The sequence below is a fragment of the Oryzias melastigma genome, linkage group LG16 (assembly GCF_002922805.2).
Source record: "Oryzias melastigma strain HK-1 linkage group LG16, ASM292280v2, whole genome shotgun sequence".
NCBI lineage: Eukaryota > Metazoa > Chordata > Actinopteri > Beloniformes > Adrianichthyidae > Oryzias > Oryzias melastigma.
The window spans coordinates 24,296,587-24,318,980 of record NC_050527.1 but is presented as its reverse complement, the minus strand read 5'-3'; the positions used below and the strand labels follow the sequence as shown (position 1 = coordinate 24,318,980).

Here is a 22,394-nt window from a genome sequence, read left to right as displayed (position 1 = left end):
TCCAGGTCCTGATGTTCAAACACCTCCCAATCTGTCCGCTCAAAGCAGTCCTGCAGCCGCTGGGAGGCATCATCTGGCCAAGTGGGATTATATACGACTGTTCAAATAATTGTGTGTCTACTGAAAGAAAAAAAAAAACTATGAAACTAATTACCAAAAGTCAATCAATTTTCATGATCACAGATAAATAAACAGTATTATCCTTTATTTAACAAAAAAAGAGGAAAATAAATAAGTGCAGGGGATAAGTAGGACAGCATGTGGGTGTGGTGAAAATAGAAATAAATCTTAAGTTTAATATTTGTCTTCAAGAATTTTGCCTTTATTAATCAACTTCTTTTTAGAATTTGAATGTAGGCCATTTGTTTAAAAAATAAACTTTTCTCAGTACAGCCATAATAATCTGTAAGAATGTAGAAATAGTGGCAAAAACACCTGTTCAAAGCGAAACAAAAAACAGCTCTCCTTCACGCGGCCCCTAACAGGTAGGGCTGATGACGTCAGCAAGGTGACACCCACCTCTCAGCCCAGCTCCGCGTGTCATCGGCGCAGATTTCAGCTCTGACGTTCATCATCCACACTCGTCTCGTCGAATCTTCAGCATGAATCCTCCCTGAGCGCGCGGGGCTTGACACGTGAGTGTACCATCGATGTTTTGTGTTTTGAAGTTCTGGATCAGAACCGACCCGAGTTCTGCGCTTTGAATCAACACTTCAGCGGCCCAAAAACAGACCGAGAGTTCAGTGAGTAACTTCTGAGCGAGGACGACTTTCTCCGGCCGAACTTGATCCGAACCGGTTCCGGGGTTTTAGACAGACTCGATGTCAGGAAAACAATCCACCCGCGGCCGCGGTGGCGAAATGCTGACAGCGTGGCTGAAGGTCGACGTGTCCCGCCTCGCGCTGGGACTGCGCCCCGCGCCGCTCAGCCGGGAGGCCCGCAGAGAAAGCCGCAGGTTGTCACGTGACGAAGTTCGTTCAAACTTTCCTGCAGCTCGGTTCTGAGCAGGGCCGCATTCGGGCTTTTGGCGGACCAGGGCAAACGCAGAGCACAATCCATAACTGGTTAAAGGTTACTTGATACTTGAACCCAATGTCAATGAAAAAAAGTCATTTTTAGTGATTGGACTAAAAAGAGAAATATTGAGGGTATGTTTGATTTGGGTTCAAGACAGCTGGAGCTGATCATGTAATGACGAGCCCCCAAGTCTTTTCAGCATCAGCTATTAATATCAGTTTGCTTCCAGCAAATTCTACAAACCAGTTTAGCCTGAACCGCGTTTCTTTGACATGCTGAATCGAAACATGGAGACATTTCACAGGAGGCACTTTAAAGGGCAGAAAAGCATATTTATGAATTTTTTAAGACGCTAAAATTGTTTCAAAAAATGAATTTGATTAATTAGTTATGTTTACCTTTTTTGCAAATTATACTTTAAAATGGTGTTTGTCATTAATCAAATTCTCTCACATGTTGTCCCACACAAGTTAAAATACTCGGTTTCGTGAAACCCTAAATAAAAAAAAACGTGAATAAGTGCGGGAACACTGTATGTGCAAATGTAGTGAATTAAAACTATATAAATTATCCATTTATGATGGAATTGCTTTATAATTAATATTCCTATATAGCAGGTTGGTGTTAGAGGAAGACTTGAGGCTCAGCTCTGAAATGCATAGGCCACCACTGCAATGTAGAGAACATCGGTTCACACTGATTTTTTTTTTTTTAATAGATGGATAGATCTTTATCTGTCTTTGTCACATGTACAATGTAGAGAATTCAGGGAAATTTCTAGGGAACTCAATTTTGGAATAGCGGATTCAGACAGCGCTACAAAATGGCAAACTGCGCTATGTAGTTCCCTCTGTTGTGAGCAGTAAAATAATTCAGAGAAAACCAGGCTATGTCCGAATTCCCACCCTAGTCCCAAACTACTAAAAAAAAACTATATATTGCTGGACTATATTGTGCCCTGGATTTTAAAGCAATTCGGACACCCTGCTCTCTACTTTTCCTACAGTTTTTCTGAACGCTGGATATGATGTCACAGATTTCACAAAGTGAAAATCAAATAAATACGAGTATTTAACGTCTATTTGTGACTCTACTGTGTTCTGATGATGGAAATGTGGATAGTTTATTAAAAAATTACATTTAAACTTTTTTTTTTTTTTCCAAAAAATTGTTCAACCGCAATGCATTGTGTTCTGTTTTCGCAAATATAGTGAGCATTGATGCACACTAGTTTTTCACAAAGACTTCTGGGAAATTTCTAGTGCACTTGATTTTGTAATTGTAGATTGGGACAGCACTACAAAATGGTGAACGCACTATATAGTGCACTATATAACGCGTAAAGAAGTAAGTCGGACATGGCCTCGGTGTCTTGAAATTTGGACGTTACTACTGCTTGGTGACAACGTCAATAGTTGCCGGTCATCTACGTTAATGCAGAGCATACATAACACAGATTTTTGTGACTTTAAAAGGTCATGCAAAACATAATACATACTTTTCAGTGTAAACTTTGGTGCTACAGAGCACTGGCTATTCCTTAAAGAAAGAAAAAACTTTTGAACACTACTACAGGTTCAAATACTCCTAGAATTGGAGCGATAGAGAGGAGCCAGGGGGGTAAGGAAGCAACTCGGATTTACATATGCATTGTACCTTTAAATTATTTCTTTTTAACTTTGTTTATTTTCTTATTTTAATGATCACTACTTTAATACTTCTGTTAAATGTTTCTTTTAATGTTTTAATGTTTTTTGTTAAACAAATTGTCTTTGTGCACAAAAGTACGTCACAAAAACTTGCTTTGCTCTTTCCAGTAATGAAAAATGGGTGGAAACAAAAATTGGAGCTATCTCGAAGAAATTCGCTTAATGAAATGGATTTTATTAAGGTTTTAATGATGTAAATTTTGCTTTTCTTCATACAGAATTTGTTGAACACCAGAGAAGAATTCCCTCTGTTGTCCACAATGTCCAGCAGAGGGAGAAATGGCTTTTGCAGGATCTGTGGTGGAGATCTGCAGGGAAACCAACGCCGATGGCTCTATGGGGGCCAGAATAAGAAGGGCAGTCAGCCTCAGACCCCAACAGAGTCTCTGAGAGGAGGCAGCCTGTGCCGCTCTTCACAGAGCAGCCCGTGGGGTACGTGACTATTCAAGATGCTTTCCAAGTTGAGAGTCCAGATTCTAAATGTTTTCTCTCTCCACAAAGGCAGCACTTTATCCCTTGGATCCTCGGGTTCGCTCTCCAAGTCTCAGTCGTTTTTGGGCTCACCTTCCAAAAGCGTGGACCTGCTCTCGGTGCTCACCCACATTCTGGGACAGCAGGTGCCCCGAGGCAGCGGACGGGAGGAGTTTGTGTGCGGCAAGTGCGTCTCGGCCCTGGAGCGGGTGTTCAAATTTGACTCTGTGATCTCCAGGGTCCGGGTGCTTTCCAATGAGCGCCTTCAGAAGCTCACGCAGGAGAGGGACAGGATTCGACAGTGGGTGCGCAGCAACTACCGACACAGGCACCAGCAGGAGTTTCAGAGCAGGAGCAGCACCAGCGAGGATGATGGGGAGATGGAGAAGGAGGCCTACAGGGACATGCTCAAAGAAAACATGGCGCTGTCGGGGTATGAGTGCTGGTCCGAGCGGTGGGACACATGTCCATATTTCATACGAACCGGTAAAAGATGCAGGAGAGGCAAAGGCTGTGAGGGCTGCGATTCCCTGAGGGTGTCTGACTCTGACTATGAGTCTGTCTGCGGTATTCCTCGACGCTTGCCTTCGGATGCCTTCTCCCCCTTGCAGCTGTCCGCAGATCGATCCAGCAGCATGCCCCTCCATTGGCAGAAGAGTTCAGCCATCAGCTCCAGCCCGGCTTCATTGGCGGGATCCACCCTTTCCTTACGAGCACCTTCCCGTACTCAGTCTGTTCAGTCTCTGGACTTTATCGATGGGAACGACTCGTTTGATTTAACTAGTGCTCAGCCACTCAACTTTCTCTTGATGGAGCTCCGAGGCGTTGAAGCAAAGCCAGTCAGTTCACCGTCGGGGAGCAGAATCCCAGTTCTGGGCAAAAACACTGGGAAAAGTTTGGATAAAACTGATGGGGGGGCATCCCCAAGAGTTGGCAGAGTGCTGAACTTTGGAGAAGCTGAGAACGGAAAAGATGGAATGGATGAAGAGGATGAAGACGTCTTAATGGATCTGAGGGATGAATACATGCCGCTGCAAGAGGTGAGTGCTAAGCAAAACCTAAATTAAATTTGTGTTTTTAACATGTTCCTGTGACATTTTTCTGATGATGGAGGATATAAAACACAAAAATTTAGCTTAAAATTGCATTTATGAGCAGATAAAAAAAGTAGTTTGAAAAAGACTGTATTTGGGATGTAGAAAATACGCTGGGTGGGCCACAAGCATTCTGATGCATCCACTTGAGGAAAAATAGATCCATGTTTCCAATCTGTCTTCTGTCTTAACACTGCATGAGTGGATACCTCTGGTATTACTCGCTGTGTTTGTTGCACGGATAAATCAAATTTTCTTTCTAAAAAGCCTTTCTCATGCATCATGCAGCTCAAAGATTTAAAAACAAAAACACTGAAAGGTTTTACAATAAAAACCCAACCCCCTCCCCTCCATCAACACATTCATCCCACGACCCCACAAACAATGAAAACCTACAATAGTAATTTCTAAAAGAAAAGTAAGGCTGTGAGGAAACGGTTTATTGGGGCGGAGCCAGCTCAGCCACAGAAACATTGTGTTCAAAATTATTATGCAAATTGTATTTAACTGTCAAAAAGTAAAAATGTTGTGGCCCCCATCCTCCCCTCACCTCAACCCTATTGAGAAGTTTTAGAGCATCCTCAAGCAAAACATCTCTGAGGGTGTTGAGAGCCAGTTCACATCCAAACAGCAGCTGTGGAAGGATATTCTGACATCCTGCAAATAAAGTCGAGCAGAAACTCCAAAAACTCACAAGTTCAATGGATGCAACAATTGTAAAGCTATTACAAAATGGGGTCCCATGTTCAAATGTAACTTGACCTATGAAGATGTTTGTTGATTGGAATAGCTTTAGATTTCAGTAAATATGACCTCCTAATGCAGCAAATTCAACAAATGACCATTTTTAGTCCAAATGCTGTGAAACTGTTCTTCTTAATAATGTGGAACAGAGCATTTGAAGGTTTTTATTTTTTGAAAAAATAGTGTCATCTGTAGGAGTTTTGTTCAATACATTTTAATTTATACTTCAATGGCTAGTGACTTCCAATGTATACTGTCATTTGCATTGAGTATTTAGAAATATATTATAATAATAAATATATTTTGCAAAATAATTTGGGATGGGCTGTATGTCCTAGAAAATAAATGTCAGGTTTGTTTTTTAATTGGACTAAAAACTGCAAAATTATAATCAAAAGATTACTGAGAATTATTTTAAAATGGAACAAAAGATTATCAGAGTGGGTCTTTAAATCAGCACCATAATGTATGTTATAATTGTTCTATTAGGAAGAAAAGAGACATTTTGCAGTTACAGTCAACTCTGGTTCATTATTTCAGAGCACTCCTGGTCGGGTTAACACCGCCGTCAGGAACCTGCGGGCCCAACTGGACAAAGCCGCATCCCGCATCAGGATTCTGGAGGCCGAGCTGAAGCAAGGGGGCAGAAAACCGGCTGAAGCCAACGGATCAGTGGACCTGGGTTCTGTAAGACGACTTTCTTTTTGAGCATCTTTTAAAAACTGTCTGCTGTAGTTTATTCATCCTCTTAGCTGCTCACTGAAAGACAGCAGAAGCTAAAACTAAAGCTAAAACTGTGGAAAGCTGACTCTGAATTAGCTGAATGCACCAAAAAAAAAACGCTTTTACCCAGATCTTTCCTCAATAGCCAAATGCTCATCATGAAAATTAGAGCATGTTGGATATTGGCAGAAATTCAAAATCGTGCTTTCCGAATTTGCAACACAAAAGGACAACTGAATTAAGTTTTTTTTTCTACATCTGTGCTTCTTTCAGATTTAAACCCTGCATTCAGTGTTTTGCTTGAAGGACTTTAAATATAGACGGCATAAAATTAAGTGTTGCAGGTGTTTTCCACAAGGGGTGTAGGAAAAAATATTTTCTGTAAAATATTAAGTTGTGTGTACAATGCTCTGAAAAAAGACTGTTTTAGTGGCGATGATTGGTGATATCTGTGTTTACCTCTGCGTGTACAAAAAACTTAGATGCTCTGCAGACTGTCAATAACTGTGTTTTCATACCACATATGCGCAAAACTTTATTGAAATTCTTGAAACGTAATTTTTTTTTCCATTAAATCGTAACTATGCAAATAAACACAAAACAACTCATGCAATAAGTCATTCAAAAACGCTGTCAGATGTAAACAATACTTTAAATTTCTGTCACAGCACTAGCGCTCGTCATAATCCATCAAAAGAGACGTTGACGTCTTATTCAGGCCATGAAGCGGCAAACTATACGTGAAACGGCTACAAACGAAGTGATTTTGGGAAAAGGTGGTTGATTTTATAGAGGAGCTGTGGGTCCAACAATTCCGCATGACATGCTCAACTTTTGATGATGCTGCAGGACCTCTTAGGGGCCTGAGCGTGGTATCCGGTTGTTTGTCACGTGACTCATTTAGTTCAAAAAAAGTGTTTCCATTGTAGTTTTTTGCAAAATGTCAATTTCGATACAAGTTTTTCAGAAATTTTCGTTTTTCCATTTTCACAAATGTATTGTTGCAAACCCTATTTGTGCAATTTAATAGTCAATGAAAACTGCTACTGAAATAAATCATCTCAGCCACATTCAAGTGCTTTCCACCTTCACCGCGCCATGCTGCTTCATCACACTCAAATGTTTCTGGAAAGAATTGGTGAGGTTATTAGGGTTTTTTTTTTTCTCCAGTGTCGAGCACCGTTCAGGTACTTAAACCATTTTAAATGTGTTGGTTCGGCCACATTTAAGCAGTGTTGAAAATAAACAGCACATTATTATACTTGTAGAACCTTTTTGGTTAAGACACATTCAATCTTTGAGCTTTTTATGTACTAAAAAATATTTTTTCATTGAAATCAGACAAAATTGAGTGTTCCCTTTAGAAAAAAATATTACTTACTTAACCTAAAGAAAAGTATTATGAATTTGCTTGGGTGAAACCATCTTGTGAGATGCAGTTGCAGTGTTTGATGCTCCGATCATTAAATAAAAGGCATTTTACAATTTATTCATGTATAAGGTGTATAAATATTCCAAGGTTTACTTAAAAAAAAAAATGAAATATCGTCTCCGATACAGTTTTGGAATATATCAGGGATATGTATCGTTTTGCGACACGTATCATGATGTATATCGTATTGCCAGACTCTTGTCTATACATGTATTTTCTACATAGGTGCCTTTAATATGCTTGATGTGAAGTTTATAAGTTTATGAGTGTCTGTCAGAGGAAGTGTCTCACATCCAGGAAACCAGGAAGGCCCTCTGAGTGTTGACTGTGCATAAAAAATGTATTATTTCAGGAGGGGAGGGGTTGTGGACCGAGGGTGTGTCCATCCTTTGTTCCTTTGCAGCTATAGATAGACACACATGGAAACTTCCCCGACCGGAGGATGAGCTTCTGACCGAGGAGACCGTCCATCTGCAGAACACTCCTGGCCCAATCTGCTCGAAAGAGCTCAGATCCCTCCGTCTCATAACCATAAGAAGTGATGTGGAACAAGCAAGTTAGAACACGAGTTGAGCCAGTTTAGAAACTGGCTCCCGTCACACGCAGAGGTCCTCCACCCTCTAATGGCCTTGAGGTGGAGACTCAACTTAGTGACAAAGGAATCTAAATAAAAACACTCTTAGTGTCAACATCTTCTCATTTAAACCCATAATTGCAACATATTTGCTTGAAAGTCCAAAAATGTTGTTTCATTTACCACTTCAATAGAGACTGGAGCTGAAAAGCCTTAGATTTCCAGGAGAGCCCTATTTATTAGACACCTAAACAATGATAAATATTTGCTTTTCCTCAATAAACTCAAGAATTTGTTTTTTCTTTTTTTAGCTCAACAAACAAATATTATACATACATTCAAACAATGTTAGATGTCAAATCTATCTTATCTCCAGCAGCATAAACCCTCATTAGTTTCTAGTGAGTAAACCCCAAAGCATGGAGATCGGAAAGTTCTGTTCGTCATTTTATTCCAATAAAGTGGCCTTTCGTTTCTGTTCCAAATCTTTTGGAGAAATCATTTGGGGAAATTACAACTACTGCAATGTATTTTGCAGCAAGAGTAATTTATGCTGATTTTTTTTATATATACAAAAATGAGTTCAAGTTTGAAAGAAAACCTCTTCTTCTCTCCTTAGGATGGAGGAGACGGTTCCCTCCTGCAGACTCTCGGTCACTCCCTGCACAGCCGGGAGCGTCTGATCCAGGTTAGGTCCATGTGCTGCTGCAGAGGCTCAAAGCTCACAGGAATGTTGTTTGCCTTTGGAGGTGCAGCTGCAGCCACTGCATGTAACTGATTTACAGGAAAATCTAACGTTTTGTTTTAGTAGAATAAAACGCTGCATCATCTGTCAATGAGTGAAGCGAGCTGTGAATGTCTTCAGAGCTGGAGGACGAGGCTCCATGATTGCGCTCCGTTATTCTTTTGCAGGAGTGCTTGACTCTGGTTCGACGGCTGAGCGAGGGGGAGGGCGCCAGCTCTGAGCTGACCGACTGTCTGAAGCAAGTTTTTGCTGAAAACAAGGTTGGCACTTTGATCGACTTCTCGTCTTCACAGCTAGAGGGCGCTCCAGCACAGCAGTGATTACACCTACTCTGAGCAGACTGCATTCTGGGACAGCCTTGGGTCTCTTTGATTTAGCTTGTTGTGATTTGGTGTCTAAAAAAGGTCTGTTTGTGGAAGATACCGTGTTAGAAAAGTTAAGCAAATCAGTTTGTTTGGAAGGAAACCTTGATTTGGAGGCTCAAAAAAAGCTCAGGTTTGTCATCTGTGATCTGGTTCTTCCACTTGTGTGTCTAATTCTTGATAAAATATATTCCACTGTCATTGCTGAACATTGGACAGCATTTTTCAACAAATTTGGCGGGTGGCTGCGGGGCGGCACTTATAATTGAGAGACACATTTTTACACACTGTGCAATACTGGGGAAGTTTTAGGAAAAGTCAACATTTTACAGCAACCGTACATTTTTTTGACATAATTTTTTACATTTTTTGTCAGTGGCCACCCAGGCACATTTTGAGGTCACGCGGTGGCAGTCCAGTGACATACAGGGGACAGGAAGACATCAGCACAATAACTGACTGATAGGAGGGTCTTCAAGGTCCCCCAAATTGGTTGATGACCATCCGATTTCTGACTGCCACCCCTGCCCCCGTGCCCACTGGCACCATCCAATTTTTTTGGAAATCAACAAGAGCTCAAGAAATCTTGAAGATTCTACCAGTGGCAGTTGTATTTGTGACTGTAACAATAGAAATACTGGTCGGGGGAAATAAAATAGATCTTTTTTTTTTTTCCTTCAGGCTGCTCTGGAGGCTCTGAGATCTGAGAGGAGTGAGGCGGAAAAGAGGCTTGAAAAAGAGGCGGAGGCCCTGAGGAAGGCTGGACGAGACCGGGAGCGAGACCTGGACACGCTGAACACCGTGCTGCAGTGCAACCAGGACATCATAGGGGTGAGAGCGCAGAGAAGATGTGGGCAAACCTTCCACTTAAATGTGCGGGTGTCTGAGCAGATGTGGCGCTGCTTTCACTCCCAGGACCTGCGAGTGGCTCTGGAGGAGAAGGAGCGTCAGCTGAAGGATGTGGAGAAGGAGCGAGAGTTATGGAGGCAGAGAGACAGCGCCCTCTCTGCTGTTCTGCAGGAGAAGGAGGACCTGATTCTGAGTTTCAGGCAGCAGCTGGAGGTAGTCATCAAAATTCCTAATTAAAGCCTTTTTACTGTACTTTAATTATGTGCTGCTTTCTCATTATAGAACATAAACTTGTTTTATACTTATTTCTGACTTTGAATGCTCATCTGTTAGAGAGCTTGAACACATCATTGCATTTTGAAAGATGTAACAGAACAGGATGAGGGGACTTCATCATCCTCTGGAAAAACATTTACAGGTTTTGAAAGCTTTTAGCTGCGGTTTTCAGTCTTCTTCTTGGTGTCTTTGCATGCCTCACTCAGATGAATTACTGCAGAGTTTGTTTGATGAAGGTCGGTGCAGGCAGCAAGTTTAGCTGAAGAAAATCTGCAATGCTGTTGCACTGACATAAATGCTGTCTCTGTGATTAAAACCCAAAGAGTTGTCATTAAACAAAGCTTAGTGTATGAACTCTGAAACTTTTACTGCTGCTTTTCTAACCTTTGACTTGCTGTTTGTCCATCAGCTCAGCCTTCTTTGTAAATATTGACTTTCCTGATCTTGGTCCAGACATTTCATGCTCTGTTCTGTGATTGGTCAACAGTCTTCAGGCCCTGAGACCGAGCTGGCAGCGTTGTTGAAGGACAAAGCAGACAAGAGTGCCACCTTGTGTCTGGAGGTCAGCAACCTCACAGCAAGCTTGCAACAATACCAGGACATGGTGAAGGTAAGGGAGATGTGTGCTCAGTTTTTACTTAACTACCAGTGAGAGAAAAAAAATGTCCAAAGTTTTTTTTTTTTTCTTTTTTTTTTAATCCACCAAAAACTACAATTCCCAGAGTACTATCTGTTCACATTTGGTATCATCTGTAGAAACCAAAAGGAGTCAATTCAGTAGTATGCAGGTTTAAAAATGTCCTATACAGAGGACACATTTGCAATGGTGGTAGTCAAGAAGATATGTTTTATTTATACATTTAAAACTTTGCAAAGTTTCAAAGTAACCTTAAAAATAAAATATATTAGTTTTTAATAAGAGTCCATTAGCTCAACAATTCAAGCCAATGTTTGCAATTAAAAAAAATCCAAATATATTAAAAGAAAACAAGACAAAGAAGAAAATTGATAAAAAACAATCACTTTAAACATGAAAAAATAAGGATAAACTTTGATAATTATTAATATATTCAAATAAATTATGATTACACACGACATAAAAAAGTACTAAAATTGAGTAATAATTGCTCACAGTTGCATGATAATAAAAAATATTCATACTAATTGAAAAAATGTTGAAAAGTCTAAAGAAGGTCAAGTTAATACTAAATAGTTTTTTTATCTTTAAGTTAAGTGGCTCCTTACTGACAATTTTGTACTTATGAATAAAAGAAAATATTAATGTAAATTATAAAAAATTTTAAGACAATTGTTTCCCTATAAAACCTTGCTTCTGTCGGTCCTGCAAAGAGTAAATACAACATTTCTATAAATAAAGAATTATATATAAAAACAATTAAAATCTTTATGTGATGTGCGTCTACCGTTGGTAACTCCGGAGCTTCTTGGTTCAGTCTCAGCAGGAGACTCACGGTCAGACAGTGTCAGCTCTGTCGGCTCAGCTCAAAGAAGCTCAGCAGGAGCTGAGGAACGGGCTGAAGGAGAAGAAGGAGGCCGAACGATCGTGGCGGAATGAGCAGGAGGACCGAGAGCGGGAGGCCAGGAAACTGCGGGACAGCCTGGAGAAGAGGGACAAACTCATTGAGGTGAAAGGCTGCTCTGTCTTCCCTTCAGAGCCTCACAGCTGCAGGAATCCTTTCTTTGATTTAATTTTTTGATTTAGGAAAAAAAACTAACTAACATGGTTAATTTAAAAACAGACTTCTGACTGTGAAGTTGCAGACAAAGTTGTTCAGACCATTTGATCCGTCACTTGTTGAGCAATCCATCGAGACGCAAATAAGTATCTGAACACCCTGTGATTTTGTGAGTTTTCCTACTTAGAACTCATGGGGGAGGGGTCTGAAATTTTCATTTTAGGTGCATGTCCACTGTGGGAGACATAATCTAAAAAAAAAATCTTGATATCACTTTGCATGTTTTTTAAAAAATAATTTATTTGCATACTACTGCTACAAATAACCGAACACCTGAGAAAATTGACATTTTTGTTTGCGATTACAGAGGTCAAACAGTTCCTGTAGTTTTTCACCAAGTTTGCACTGCGGAAGGAATCTTGGTCCAGTCCTCCCCACAGATCTTCTCTAGATCATTCAAATTTTTGAGGTTTCACTGAGAAACACAGAGATTGAGCACCCTTCAAAGACCCTTTTCTATTGGGTTTAGTTCTGGAGGCTGGCTAGGCTGATATGTTTCTTACGGAGCCACGCCTTGGTTATTCTGGCTGTGCGCTTCGGGTCATTAGCCGTATTTCCATTGAAATTGCACAAATTGGATTTGTGATAATTTGCCCACATCAATTAAAAAAAACTTGCATTTATTGAATAAAAGTTTTTGCTCTTGGAGGAGGTGGTTTTTGAGGTGTATTGAAATATTTTGTAAAACTGCAATGGAAACACTTTTTGGGGGGAAACAAACAAACAAAAAAAAAACATCTGGCATAATTATTCACATAATTTTCATTTAAGGAAACAGTGCAATTTCCAAATTTAGTTTTTTGACATTTCTATAAATTTGATCAAGTTTTGCGCATATGTGTAATGGAAATGCAGCTACTGTCATGTTATATAACCCTGACATGACCCATCTTCAATGCTTTAACTGAGGGAAGGAGGTTGTTCCCCAAAATCCTGCAATCCATGGCCCCGGCGGTCATCTTCTCCTTGATACAGATGTAATTTTCACCTAAAATGAAAATCTCAGACCCCTCCATGAAGTGGGAGAATTTGCAAAAGGGATTTCAAATACTTATTTGCATCACTGTACCTAAAAGGTTTTCTAAATGAGAAAATAATCAGTTTGTCCTTCAGCTTTTAAATTAGTTTCTTTACTATGTTTCTAACTTCATTTAAAAGAAAGTTGTTCTCATTTAGTCCTTCTTTGGTTGAAATATCTGTAGAATCTGCAGCAGAAATGAAATGAGCATCACTTGACTTTTTTTTTTTGTCTGCAGCAAATCCTGCTGGATTCTGAGGAGCGGGACCGCCTGCTCACAGAGCTGCAGCAGAACCTGCAGAACAAACGTGAACCCAAGACGGGCGTCAAGCACACACTGTGAGGAGGGGGACTAGTGCATGCACAGAGACTGGATACTCTGCACTTTCTGCACCACTGTTTTCCCTTCTGCATATATTTATGTTACCAACTAGGTTTATTTATATTTGTCCTCCAGTTAATGAGGGATTTGCACACCTGCTGTGTTCTGGAGGAGCGGAGGGAATGCAGTTTTCCTGTCATCTTTGTCATAATTACTACTGAGCTCTCTGAAATGAATCGGGAAGTTCAAAAAAAGAGAGTCAACTCTTATGATTAAAGCTTGCAGAGCTCCATGTTTGGTACTTGATCACAAAGTTACTGTACTGAGTGAATTTAAACATTGCTGCTTTATTTTGTTCATTTGGAGTGTTCTAACAGATGGAAACACTCACAAACCTTTATGCAGGTCTGCTGGGATGTTGCTTTAAAACTAAACTTCACTAAAGGGAAACTAGACTTATTGCAGGTGGTTTTGTTCCATGTTGGCAATGGGAAATTTCTCATCAGACCCTTATTTTTATGTGCTGGAATTTTTTCCTTTTTATGTATTTTTAATTTCACTGAGGAATAATTATTTTCAGCTATTTTTTTTGGTCTGGGAATAGTGCTGAAGATGATGGTATCTTTATTTTTTAACTGAAGAGAATTAAACTCTCTGACTCAAATGGCTTTGGTGTGCTGACAGTTTTCTTTCAATGTTTTCAGAGTTGCACATGGGAGAACGAGAGAACAAACGCTTCATTGGTGTGCACAGATGTGTTTAGTGTTGCATCTCTCTGTGCATCACAGGATTTTTTTTCTTTCAGAAATCACAGAAAAAAATTCCTGTCAGCTGGTCACAACAGAAGTTCTAAAGTGACTTTTGTGATTTTTAAATATACAGCTTTTTCTGTGAAGGTATTTTTCTTCTTTTTTTAACAATTGCTGCAAGTTTCGTCTAAAAGACAATTTTTGAAATTGCTTAAATCAAAGTTACTTTTTGGTTGTTTTCTTAAGTAATGGTGTGGATTAACCTTTTGCCAAAAACACCTTACAAACCCCTACACAGATGAACCCCATATGACCCAACAATCAGCTGAGTGCATCTAAATGACATGTTAATGAGATACTTGACTTTTTCAAATTAATAAAGTAATTTTGTTAAACTTCAGTGGAGCGTTTGTCCCAACAACCACATTTTTTAAAAGAATTAAAATTTTTAAATTTCAAATTAAGTGCTTGTTTAACTTAGTTGGAAAAAGGTTGTCTTAACTAAACTGATATGAGGCTTCTAAGCACAAAGAGATGTAATAAAAATTAAGTGCAAAAATGAGTAGCCAATTCAAAATTCCAATCTGAAATTAACCACAAGTAGATACAACCTCAAAAATCAAAACGTTAAATAATAGATTGAAATATTGATTTTTTAAATGTTATTTTTACTTTACTTACATTTTTTTATTTCCAAGTATAAGTTTTCTTGTTTTTTCTAAAATTTATCATCTTTTTTTTTCTTTCAAGCGTCTTTGCATTTTTAGATTTATGAAAATTTTGACTTAAACACATTTAGTTTGAGCAAAAACTGGTACTACTGTAACATAAATAATCATGAATGCTCGAAGAAAAACAAGTACTAAGCTTTAATTTTCTTGAAATCGATACGGTTCTGTTTTTTAATCACCTAGAGACGACAAACTATCAGATAACCCACTGTCCAATCAGCACGCAGCTCGTTTTCCGGTTATCTGTGTGTTGCCATGGAGATGAGACCTCACACCAAGCGTGTGGTTACAAACTGCTGAAAAGCCGCTTAAAACAACAAAGATAAGTTTTGGGACTTGCTTCTAAATGCAACTTCAGTCGGTCCCCGTCGGTTCCGGCTCTACCGAACCGCTGTTATGGCGCGAGAGGACGGTCCAGACCATCCGGCGGGCGGAGCACCTGGTCCGGCAGACTCGAGCCGGGCTGTCAGCGACTGGCAGCCGATCTATGAGCGTCGGTTCCCCCCAGAGATTTGTGGTAGAAGCGTCCGGTGATAAGATCCGGGCAGAGGAACGTGCAGAGAGTCGTGACTCGGTCTGGAGCAAGAAGTCCAGAGCCCGAACTGCAGCCGTGACGGTAAACAAGACACTGGTTTAATGTTTTTTTTTTTCCGACTTGTGTGGAGCATATAGATAATGACTGTATTTTGATGCACAGATGGAGCCAGTCAGCTCCTGAAAAGCATGAAATAACAAATGTAAAGTAAAACCTGCATCTTTAGAGCGAAAGCATTTTTGCAGGAAGTAAAACTTCTTTAGAATAAAAAGTAGAAGTGATACTGGAGATCTTGAGTCTTGATTTGATACCAAGTAATTACAGGGCTAGTATTGATACCAATACTTATTTTGTTGAAATGTTTTGTTATAGAATAATTTTGGAATCAGATATTCGTTAATTAGGTGTATAATAAAACACAGGGCTTAGACTTTCGGGAAAAAAAAAAGTTTATTAGCTATTAACAGCTATCTGTACTAAAATACATCAACTATAAAACATGTATATTAATAATGGCATAGTGCAATTATTATCAAAAGAAAACAGTAACTAGTGCGATAAAAAAATGTAACAAAGTGTATAACAGAACCACAAACATACAATAAATTAAAAAACATACTGCACATTGTCAGAATGATAGAAGTTGCATGTTTGACTTGGTTTTCTTGCATTTTTATTTAAAGTAAGGATGATCTGACATGGCACAGGATGTCCTTTGTTTTGAAAGCCAGCTGTTAAAAGTAAAGAAGTTAAAGTTGTTATTCATAGAGCAACATAAAACTTTTATAATTCAATTATAATTGATATTTGGAAAGATTCATTTTATGAATAAATGTATTTTTTAAGACTTGGCGGCTCTCGCTGGGTTTTGGTTAAATAAAAATGAGGTCAAATGGCTCTTTTGGTGTTAAAGGTTGCAGACACCTCAAATGAAAAAAGTAAACACTGTGTGATGAAGTACTGCGCTGTTTATACAATGTTGCCAGATTTGGTGGTTTACACACAAATTGGTCTGGTTTCTACTCAAATTGGGCTGTTTTTTGCCCAATCTGGCAACGCTGCAGACAAACCCTATACATTTGTGAACTCTGTAAGTAAAATCAAGCTCTTTAGTGTATGTATTGAAGAAAAACTGCTACAAAAGTATCAATTTCATCAAACTAATATTGATACTTCCCCTTACTATCGATACTATCAATACTCAGATCAGATTTTTACCCCAAATAAAAGTAATCCAAAGCCCATAATACTTCCACCACCGTGCTTTCCAATGACTTTAGTTTGACTCACTTTGTGACTCAGATTTGATGTTTTTTTACTGATGAGTTTTCAAACTGCAGGTGCGTGTTCTCTTTCGCCCTCAGAGGAGATCTCCTGCCACGTTCCCACCTCCTGACTTACGTGAGCAGTGCTCCGCAGCCAGCAGTGCCATGGCCAGCCAGTACATGCGGAAAGTGCGGGAGGTGGAGGCTCAGCTGCAGCGGCAGGCTGGCAGGGTGACAGAGGAAGTCACCAAGTTGCAAGTGGAGCGGGGCAACCTGGAGAGGGTGCTGCAGAGCCTCAGGACTGACCTGACCATCAACAAGAGAAGTCGAGAGAGCAGGAGCAAAAGGCCTGCCCCCACCAATATGGTGGGCTCACAAACACTACTGTTTTTCTGTAGAAACTGTTGGCTGACAGACAGATTTAGTATTACATGTAGCTTAGCCCACCCCATATCATAATACCTCCAAAAATATGTCATGCACAAGCAGACTAAGTGTTAAATTTGAAAACGCACACATGGAATTGCACAGTTTTATCACCCCCCTCCCCCTAGCAGGAGAAAGACAGCGCTGACAGCTTGTTGTTGTGGGAGAGGAAAGAACTGGCTGAGCTGAAACTGGATCTGGAGGAAGTGCTGGGAAACACGAGGACCCAGCTGCAGGTGACGCAACAGTTTTACCAATCTTCTCTACAAACCAGATCACACTTCCCCCCAGTCATCAAAACTCTTCATACCTGATTCAGTTTCAGTCATTTGCACTCATTCATTCATTTTCCTGACCGCTTCTTCCCTTTCGGGGTCGCGGGGGTGCCGGAGCCTATCCCGGCTACTGAAGGGCGAAGGCGGGGTACACCCTGGACAGGCCGCCAGTCTGTCGCAGGGCCTCAATCACACACCCATTCACTCTCACATTCACACCTAGGGGCAATTTAGAGTCACCAATTAACCTATGAAGCATGTTTTTGGACGGTGGGAGGAAGCCGGAGTCCCCGGTGAAAACCCACGCATGCACGGGGAGAACATGCAAACTCCACACAGAAAGGTCCCAGCCGGGAGTCGAACCGGGGCCTTCTCGCTGTGAGGCGAGAGCGCTAACCACTGCGCCACCGTGCAGCCCTCATTTGCACTCATTTGTCATATTAAAATAGAAATCTTAACCACTTCCTTATGCCTTTGTCACATCCACTTGTACAGGGGTTGACACGTGCTGGGGTTGAAAAAATGAAAAATCAATGCAACACGCCTGCATCTCACCTATTTCACCCTTCCTTACCTTTAGGCTACACACACACCGCCCTTGACAATGCAAGCTCAAGTGACCACTTCCTAAGAAAAGTCTATGTAATTGCACGTAAATGGTCATTTTAGGCTACCGCATTCAAAACTTGCACGAGTCAGTTTCTATGACAGTTTCTGGTCTCTGTGAACAGTTCAAAACAGCATCCATTGAACATGCGTTAAAGGTTAAACTAGATTGAATTTTGACCTGTCAAAGACCGTGATTAGATAATGACGTTTGGATGGCGTCGCTTTTAATTTAAGGAAGGACTAACTGTTTGCAAATTGATCGTGGTGGGGAAATTAATAATCGCGGAATGTGCCCAGTGTGAGGTTTCAAACGCTAACCTACATGTTCATTGATGAAGAAGAAAGTGACCAAAAACTCAATTTGAATTTAGTCTTTTTTATAAAAAGTTGAATCAGAATTGCACAGAGTATTCTGGATCTCTGCCATGCAAAGACCAAGGCCTGTAAAATGAAGTCCACATACTATATATATGACCCAGGCTGCCCTTGTTGGCTTCAGGCAAAACAGAGGAACCTGGACATGCACCACAAAAAACAGTAGAAGACACACTGGAAAGACCAGGATAAACATAAACAGTAGAAAAAGAAGAAGACCCTCCCTGCTGGTCCAGTGTCAACACTATGAGTCAAATACGCGTTCAAGAACGCATGTCCCGCCTGGTGTGAACACTGCATTGCGTTTTCTTTCAAATATTCTCACAACCTGCTTTCTCACTGTATGCCCGTTAAAAAAAAAAAAAAAAAATTGCATGAACATTCTTGCCTTACAGGCTCACCGAGCGATTTCCGATTTTGATTTTTCTTTTTTACATGTCATCCCCCATGTAAATGTCAACCAGTTCTCAGGTGTAGCCCACTATAAAATTTCAATGAAAAAAAAAATAACATCAAGAAAAAAAGAGAGTATTACTAGATTGTTGGTCTGGAAAACCTGCTTGACTCTGAAGGCTGAATTCTATGTCAACAACTAAGTTTATTTTTTTCTGCTACATTGTTTAAACTGAAGCCTGTTTGAAGGACTTACATGACATTAACTTTTGTAAATAACAGTTCAGCTTTGGTCTCATAAATTATCATGGTAACCGATGATTATCACCTACCCGATTAGCACATGCCTTATCACCTGAACCATCGTGGAGGTGTGAATAATTACAGAGAAGTTAATTACCTGGAACAAGACACCGTGGACTGAGAGGCTTCTTGGGAAACTAATCTCCTTAAATCTCTTTCAGGCTCTGGGTGAGAGCAGCAGGCAGCTGCTGGCCTGCGCCTCTGAGCGGGCACAAGTGTTGGAGCTGCTGCCCAGCAGCGGCTGTGCGGGGACTCACAGCACCACCGATCACACCTTCATGCAAACCCACCCCAACAACCCCTTTACGCCAAGTATGTACCGTCAGACAGTCCTGCAGCTCGGTGGGACAGATCCCAGTTTGAAAACTGAACCAGAAAAACAGACTACCCTCATGCTGGTAATCAAAATGCTGGTTCAGGTTAAAAAAGGGACATTCAATTTGTTATAGTAGCAACTGCTTCAACAGAAGAAACTGTTTTCTCCACTATAAACCTTCTTCTGTCTGCTGAGCTTTGTTGGTTGGTGGTTATTGAATATTTGCATTCATGCTGTTGGTTCAGTTCATGTTTGGTAACAAAAGTGAATCAATAATTGTATCTGATGGTGTTCATCAGAAGGTTTAGCTTCTCAGCTGAGTTACAATCAACTCAAATGTCTTCTTTGAAACTTCACTTTATCAAACCACAGGAATATTTCAATAAAGAGTATTTTTATTCTATTTAATCTTAGATATAAATCTTTTTTGTGAGTTCTCTTTGAATCTTTTAGAGACAATTTATTTTCTCCAAGGTCACCTACAGATTAAGTCATTACAGAGCCACACATCCAACTGATGTTGCTAGAATAAATCACTTACATTTTAGACATGAAAGACAGTTATTTTACCACATTAAACTGGAAAGGAGAATAAAAGAAACCAATTTCAAAATTATATCAAATAGTGCACTAAATTGCCCCCTTAGGGCTAACAAAGTTTTCTTTTTCACCTTACTCTTGAAAATGGAGCATTTAAATTTTGGGCTGAAAAAGCCTAAAATTTTGTTTTATCATTAGCCAAGTATTATTTTAATTAAATCTGTTCAGCGTGACATCATCCAGAAATCTAACTGCTGTTCACTATCTCAGAGTGTAAACAGGTTTTGGAGTCTTCTTCTCTGGAGCTCCAGCAATCGCAGCAGCTGAGGCAGAGAATCAGGCAGAAGCTGAGCAGCGCCACCAGCAGGCAGAACGCGGCTCATCTCTCTGTCAATAATGGCCTCCTGCAGAAGGTCGCGGAGGCCGGCAGTCTGCAGGTACACTTGCATACCAAGCTGAAAGTGTGAACTTTTGAGTTCAAATACTCTTCAGTGCTTTTTGATTTGTAGCAAAGCCTGACGCTGACCTGTGCAGCCACCAAGCAGGCCATGTCACGCAAGCAGAGAGAGATAAAGTCCATCAGTTACAGCCGAGGAAGAGTGCAGGTCTGTGTCAAACACCAGAGACTCAGAGAAAACATGATGTGAGAATGACTTTTATCTTCACCTGGTTAAAGGGTCCAGAGACAAATAAGGACACACTGACCCGGGAGAAGCTCAACAGGCCTCTGGTGCAGGTTTATCAGCGACATGCACTGCGACTACCTGAAGCTGCTCGCCTGGCTCAAGTAAGAATTTTTCCCAAATAACCTTTGACCTGCTTTGCCTTTTGGCTCCATCTAACTCTCTCCTCTGTATGTTCCCCCCTCACACCAACCACCTTCTCATTCTCTTTCACCACATCAATAAAATTCCTCTTTGGTCTTCCTTCAGATCTTTTTCCTCGTCGCTCTAACCTCAGCATTCTTTTTACCCACATCATCACTGTTCCTTCTCTCAGTGTGTTCAGACCATTTCAGGCTGCTTCCCTGCATTTATCTCCAAAACATCTTAACATGAGCTACGTTCCCATTGCCCTCAGAAACACACGTTCAAGTAATCACTTCCAATGAAATGTCTATGTAAACACGTGTAAATGTGCGTTCCTGCGAAACTGCGCATATTTTTAAGACTGTTTTCGGACTCTACAATAAAAACGTTTATCCACTGAATGAGCGTTGAGTTAAGCCAGGTTGATTCAGGGACTCAAGTTTGGTTGTGACATATAAATGATGTCCCTTTCATTTTGCTGAAGTGCCAACCAATTGATCATGAAAGATAAATTAAGTTTGTGCCCGGCTAGTTTTATATGACACTAAGTGTTTCATGTATTGGAATAGAGTGTGAAAGATTTCCACCGCTTTGACATTTTGTACCAAGCCTCTTTCAACTGTAGGTGGTGGACATGCGCACATCACACGCCTGGTGTGAACTAAGGAGGTCCTCTAACTTAGCATAATGTTGCAAAATCAAAACGAAAAGCCACAGTTTTCCACGTCAGAATCATCCGATTCACGTTGATCGCGTAAATGGCTGAAGAGTTACGGTATGTCAAAGAGTTGTTATTTAGGTATAGCTCACTGACTGTATATGAGAACTGGACTGAGCGAGTGAGAAAATGACTTACTTCTGGTTCCAACCCATTGAAGTCAATTCAGTCGCCATTTTTCCACAATCTATCCGTTGCCATGTTGGAACCAGACGTCCTCAGTAAGCTGTGATTAGTCTGTGTCGGCCTCCGTCCACATTTCTATTGCAACCACTCTCTCCAATCAGAAGTGAGCATTATAGAAGGCCACACCCCTTCCACAAAATAATCTGTCAATCAAATGCTTCTAACGTTCAATTCGACACTGTCTACTTTTATTGAGGAATCTGATCAGTTTGTAATTTGAATAACTTTTCCTGAAGCAAATTTATCATGAAGAAAATATTTTTTTGTTTAAAGCCTGCAGACGTTTTAATCTATGTGCTACCTTTTGAACTTTTAAGAAAAAAATAGAGTCTCTGCGTTTCATTTTTTTTATCAAGAAACATAGATATTTTGGGGGTTTGGGGAAACTTCTAACCTTTAACCTCCCTTTGTCAACGAACAGATCTCCACAAATAAATTGTGCCTGCATTGTGAAAATGGGACAAACAAACATGCAGCAGGTGACCCGATTTACGAGTCATGACAGATGTTCACGCATGTTCTTATTAAGCCCCCGTGTGGTTTAACACCCCTGACGTTGTTGCCGTTTTGGTCTGAAACAACCACTCCAGGTTTAACTGTGTTTCCTGCATGTTTCAGGGCAGCGCTGCGCTGACTCGATGTTTGACGTCCTGTGAGGGGGAGCTGGCGGCGCTGCAGGGCGCGTGCCTGCAGCTGCTGGATGACCTGCACTGCCAGAGAGCAGCAGCTCAGGTGGACAAGGCCATCCTCCACATGAGGCGTCAGCAGGCTGACAGACGAGCCATGCCGCATTTTCTCCAGCAGGGGGCGAGCTAAATCCAAAGGCCTCACCTTTAATGGAGCTACAAGAGAATTAAGATGTTTTACCTCTTTTAAGAACTAATATGTATCCATCTTGGTTGCAGTGTTTACTTTCTATTATTAAATTCAATTATTAGTTTATTTGTCCAGTTTGTTGCAAAAAAACATAACTGATTTATTTATTTTTCTTATCCAGCATGGGAAGAAGGATTTCTTCTTGTTGTAGGAAATTAAGTGCTTTTTCATGACTTCCAACAACTAAAGTTTTTG

General features: G+C 40.5%; 2 protein-coding genes and 1 long non-coding RNA gene across 4 annotated transcripts in view; 2 read left to right on the top strand and 1 right to left on the bottom strand.

Annotated features, from left to right (window-relative positions):
• Positions 1-634, bottom strand: part of LOC118599778 — a 27,097-nt gene extending 26,463 nt beyond the window's left edge. The window contains exon 1 of the long non-coding RNA XR_004949275.1: positions 520-634. This is a non-coding gene — a long non-coding RNA (uncharacterized LOC118599778). The remainder of the gene's footprint in view (positions 1-519) is intronic.
• On the top strand, positions 475-13,761 carry si:ch73-95l15.5. Its single transcript, XM_024258446.2, has 11 exons — positions 475-635; positions 2,945-3,158; positions 3,228-4,237; positions 5,576-5,722; positions 8,384-8,452; positions 8,677-8,769; positions 9,553-9,702; positions 9,787-9,933; positions 10,484-10,606; positions 11,451-11,642; positions 13,010-13,761. The coding sequence occupies exons 2-11, from the start codon at positions 2,987-2,989 to the stop codon at positions 13,112-13,114; spliced, it is 2,208 nt and encodes a 735-aa protein (XP_024114214.1). The 5' UTR covers positions 475-635; positions 2,945-2,986; the 3' UTR covers positions 13,115-13,761.
• Positions 13,762-14,803: 1,042 nt separating this feature from the next.
• ccdc105 (coiled-coil domain containing 105) lies at positions 14,804-22,265 on the top strand. Of its 2 annotated transcripts, none has more exons than XM_024258461.2 (8): positions 14,804-15,189; positions 16,473-16,739; positions 16,928-17,035; positions 18,916-19,066; positions 19,881-20,047; positions 20,120-20,215; positions 20,287-20,397; positions 21,942-22,265. In XM_024258461.2, exons 1-8 carry the CDS (start codon positions 14,920-14,922, stop codon positions 22,137-22,139), a joined length of 1,368 nt encoding a protein of 455 aa, XP_024114229.1. In that variant the 5' UTR covers positions 14,804-14,919; the 3' UTR covers positions 22,140-22,265. The 2 variants fall into 2 exon arrangements, with proteins under 2 accessions (XP_024114229.1, XP_024114230.1); XM_024258462.2 differs by having other exon boundaries at positions 14,805-15,189; positions 16,931-17,035.
• The last annotated feature ends 129 nt before the right edge of the window (positions 22,266-22,394 follow it).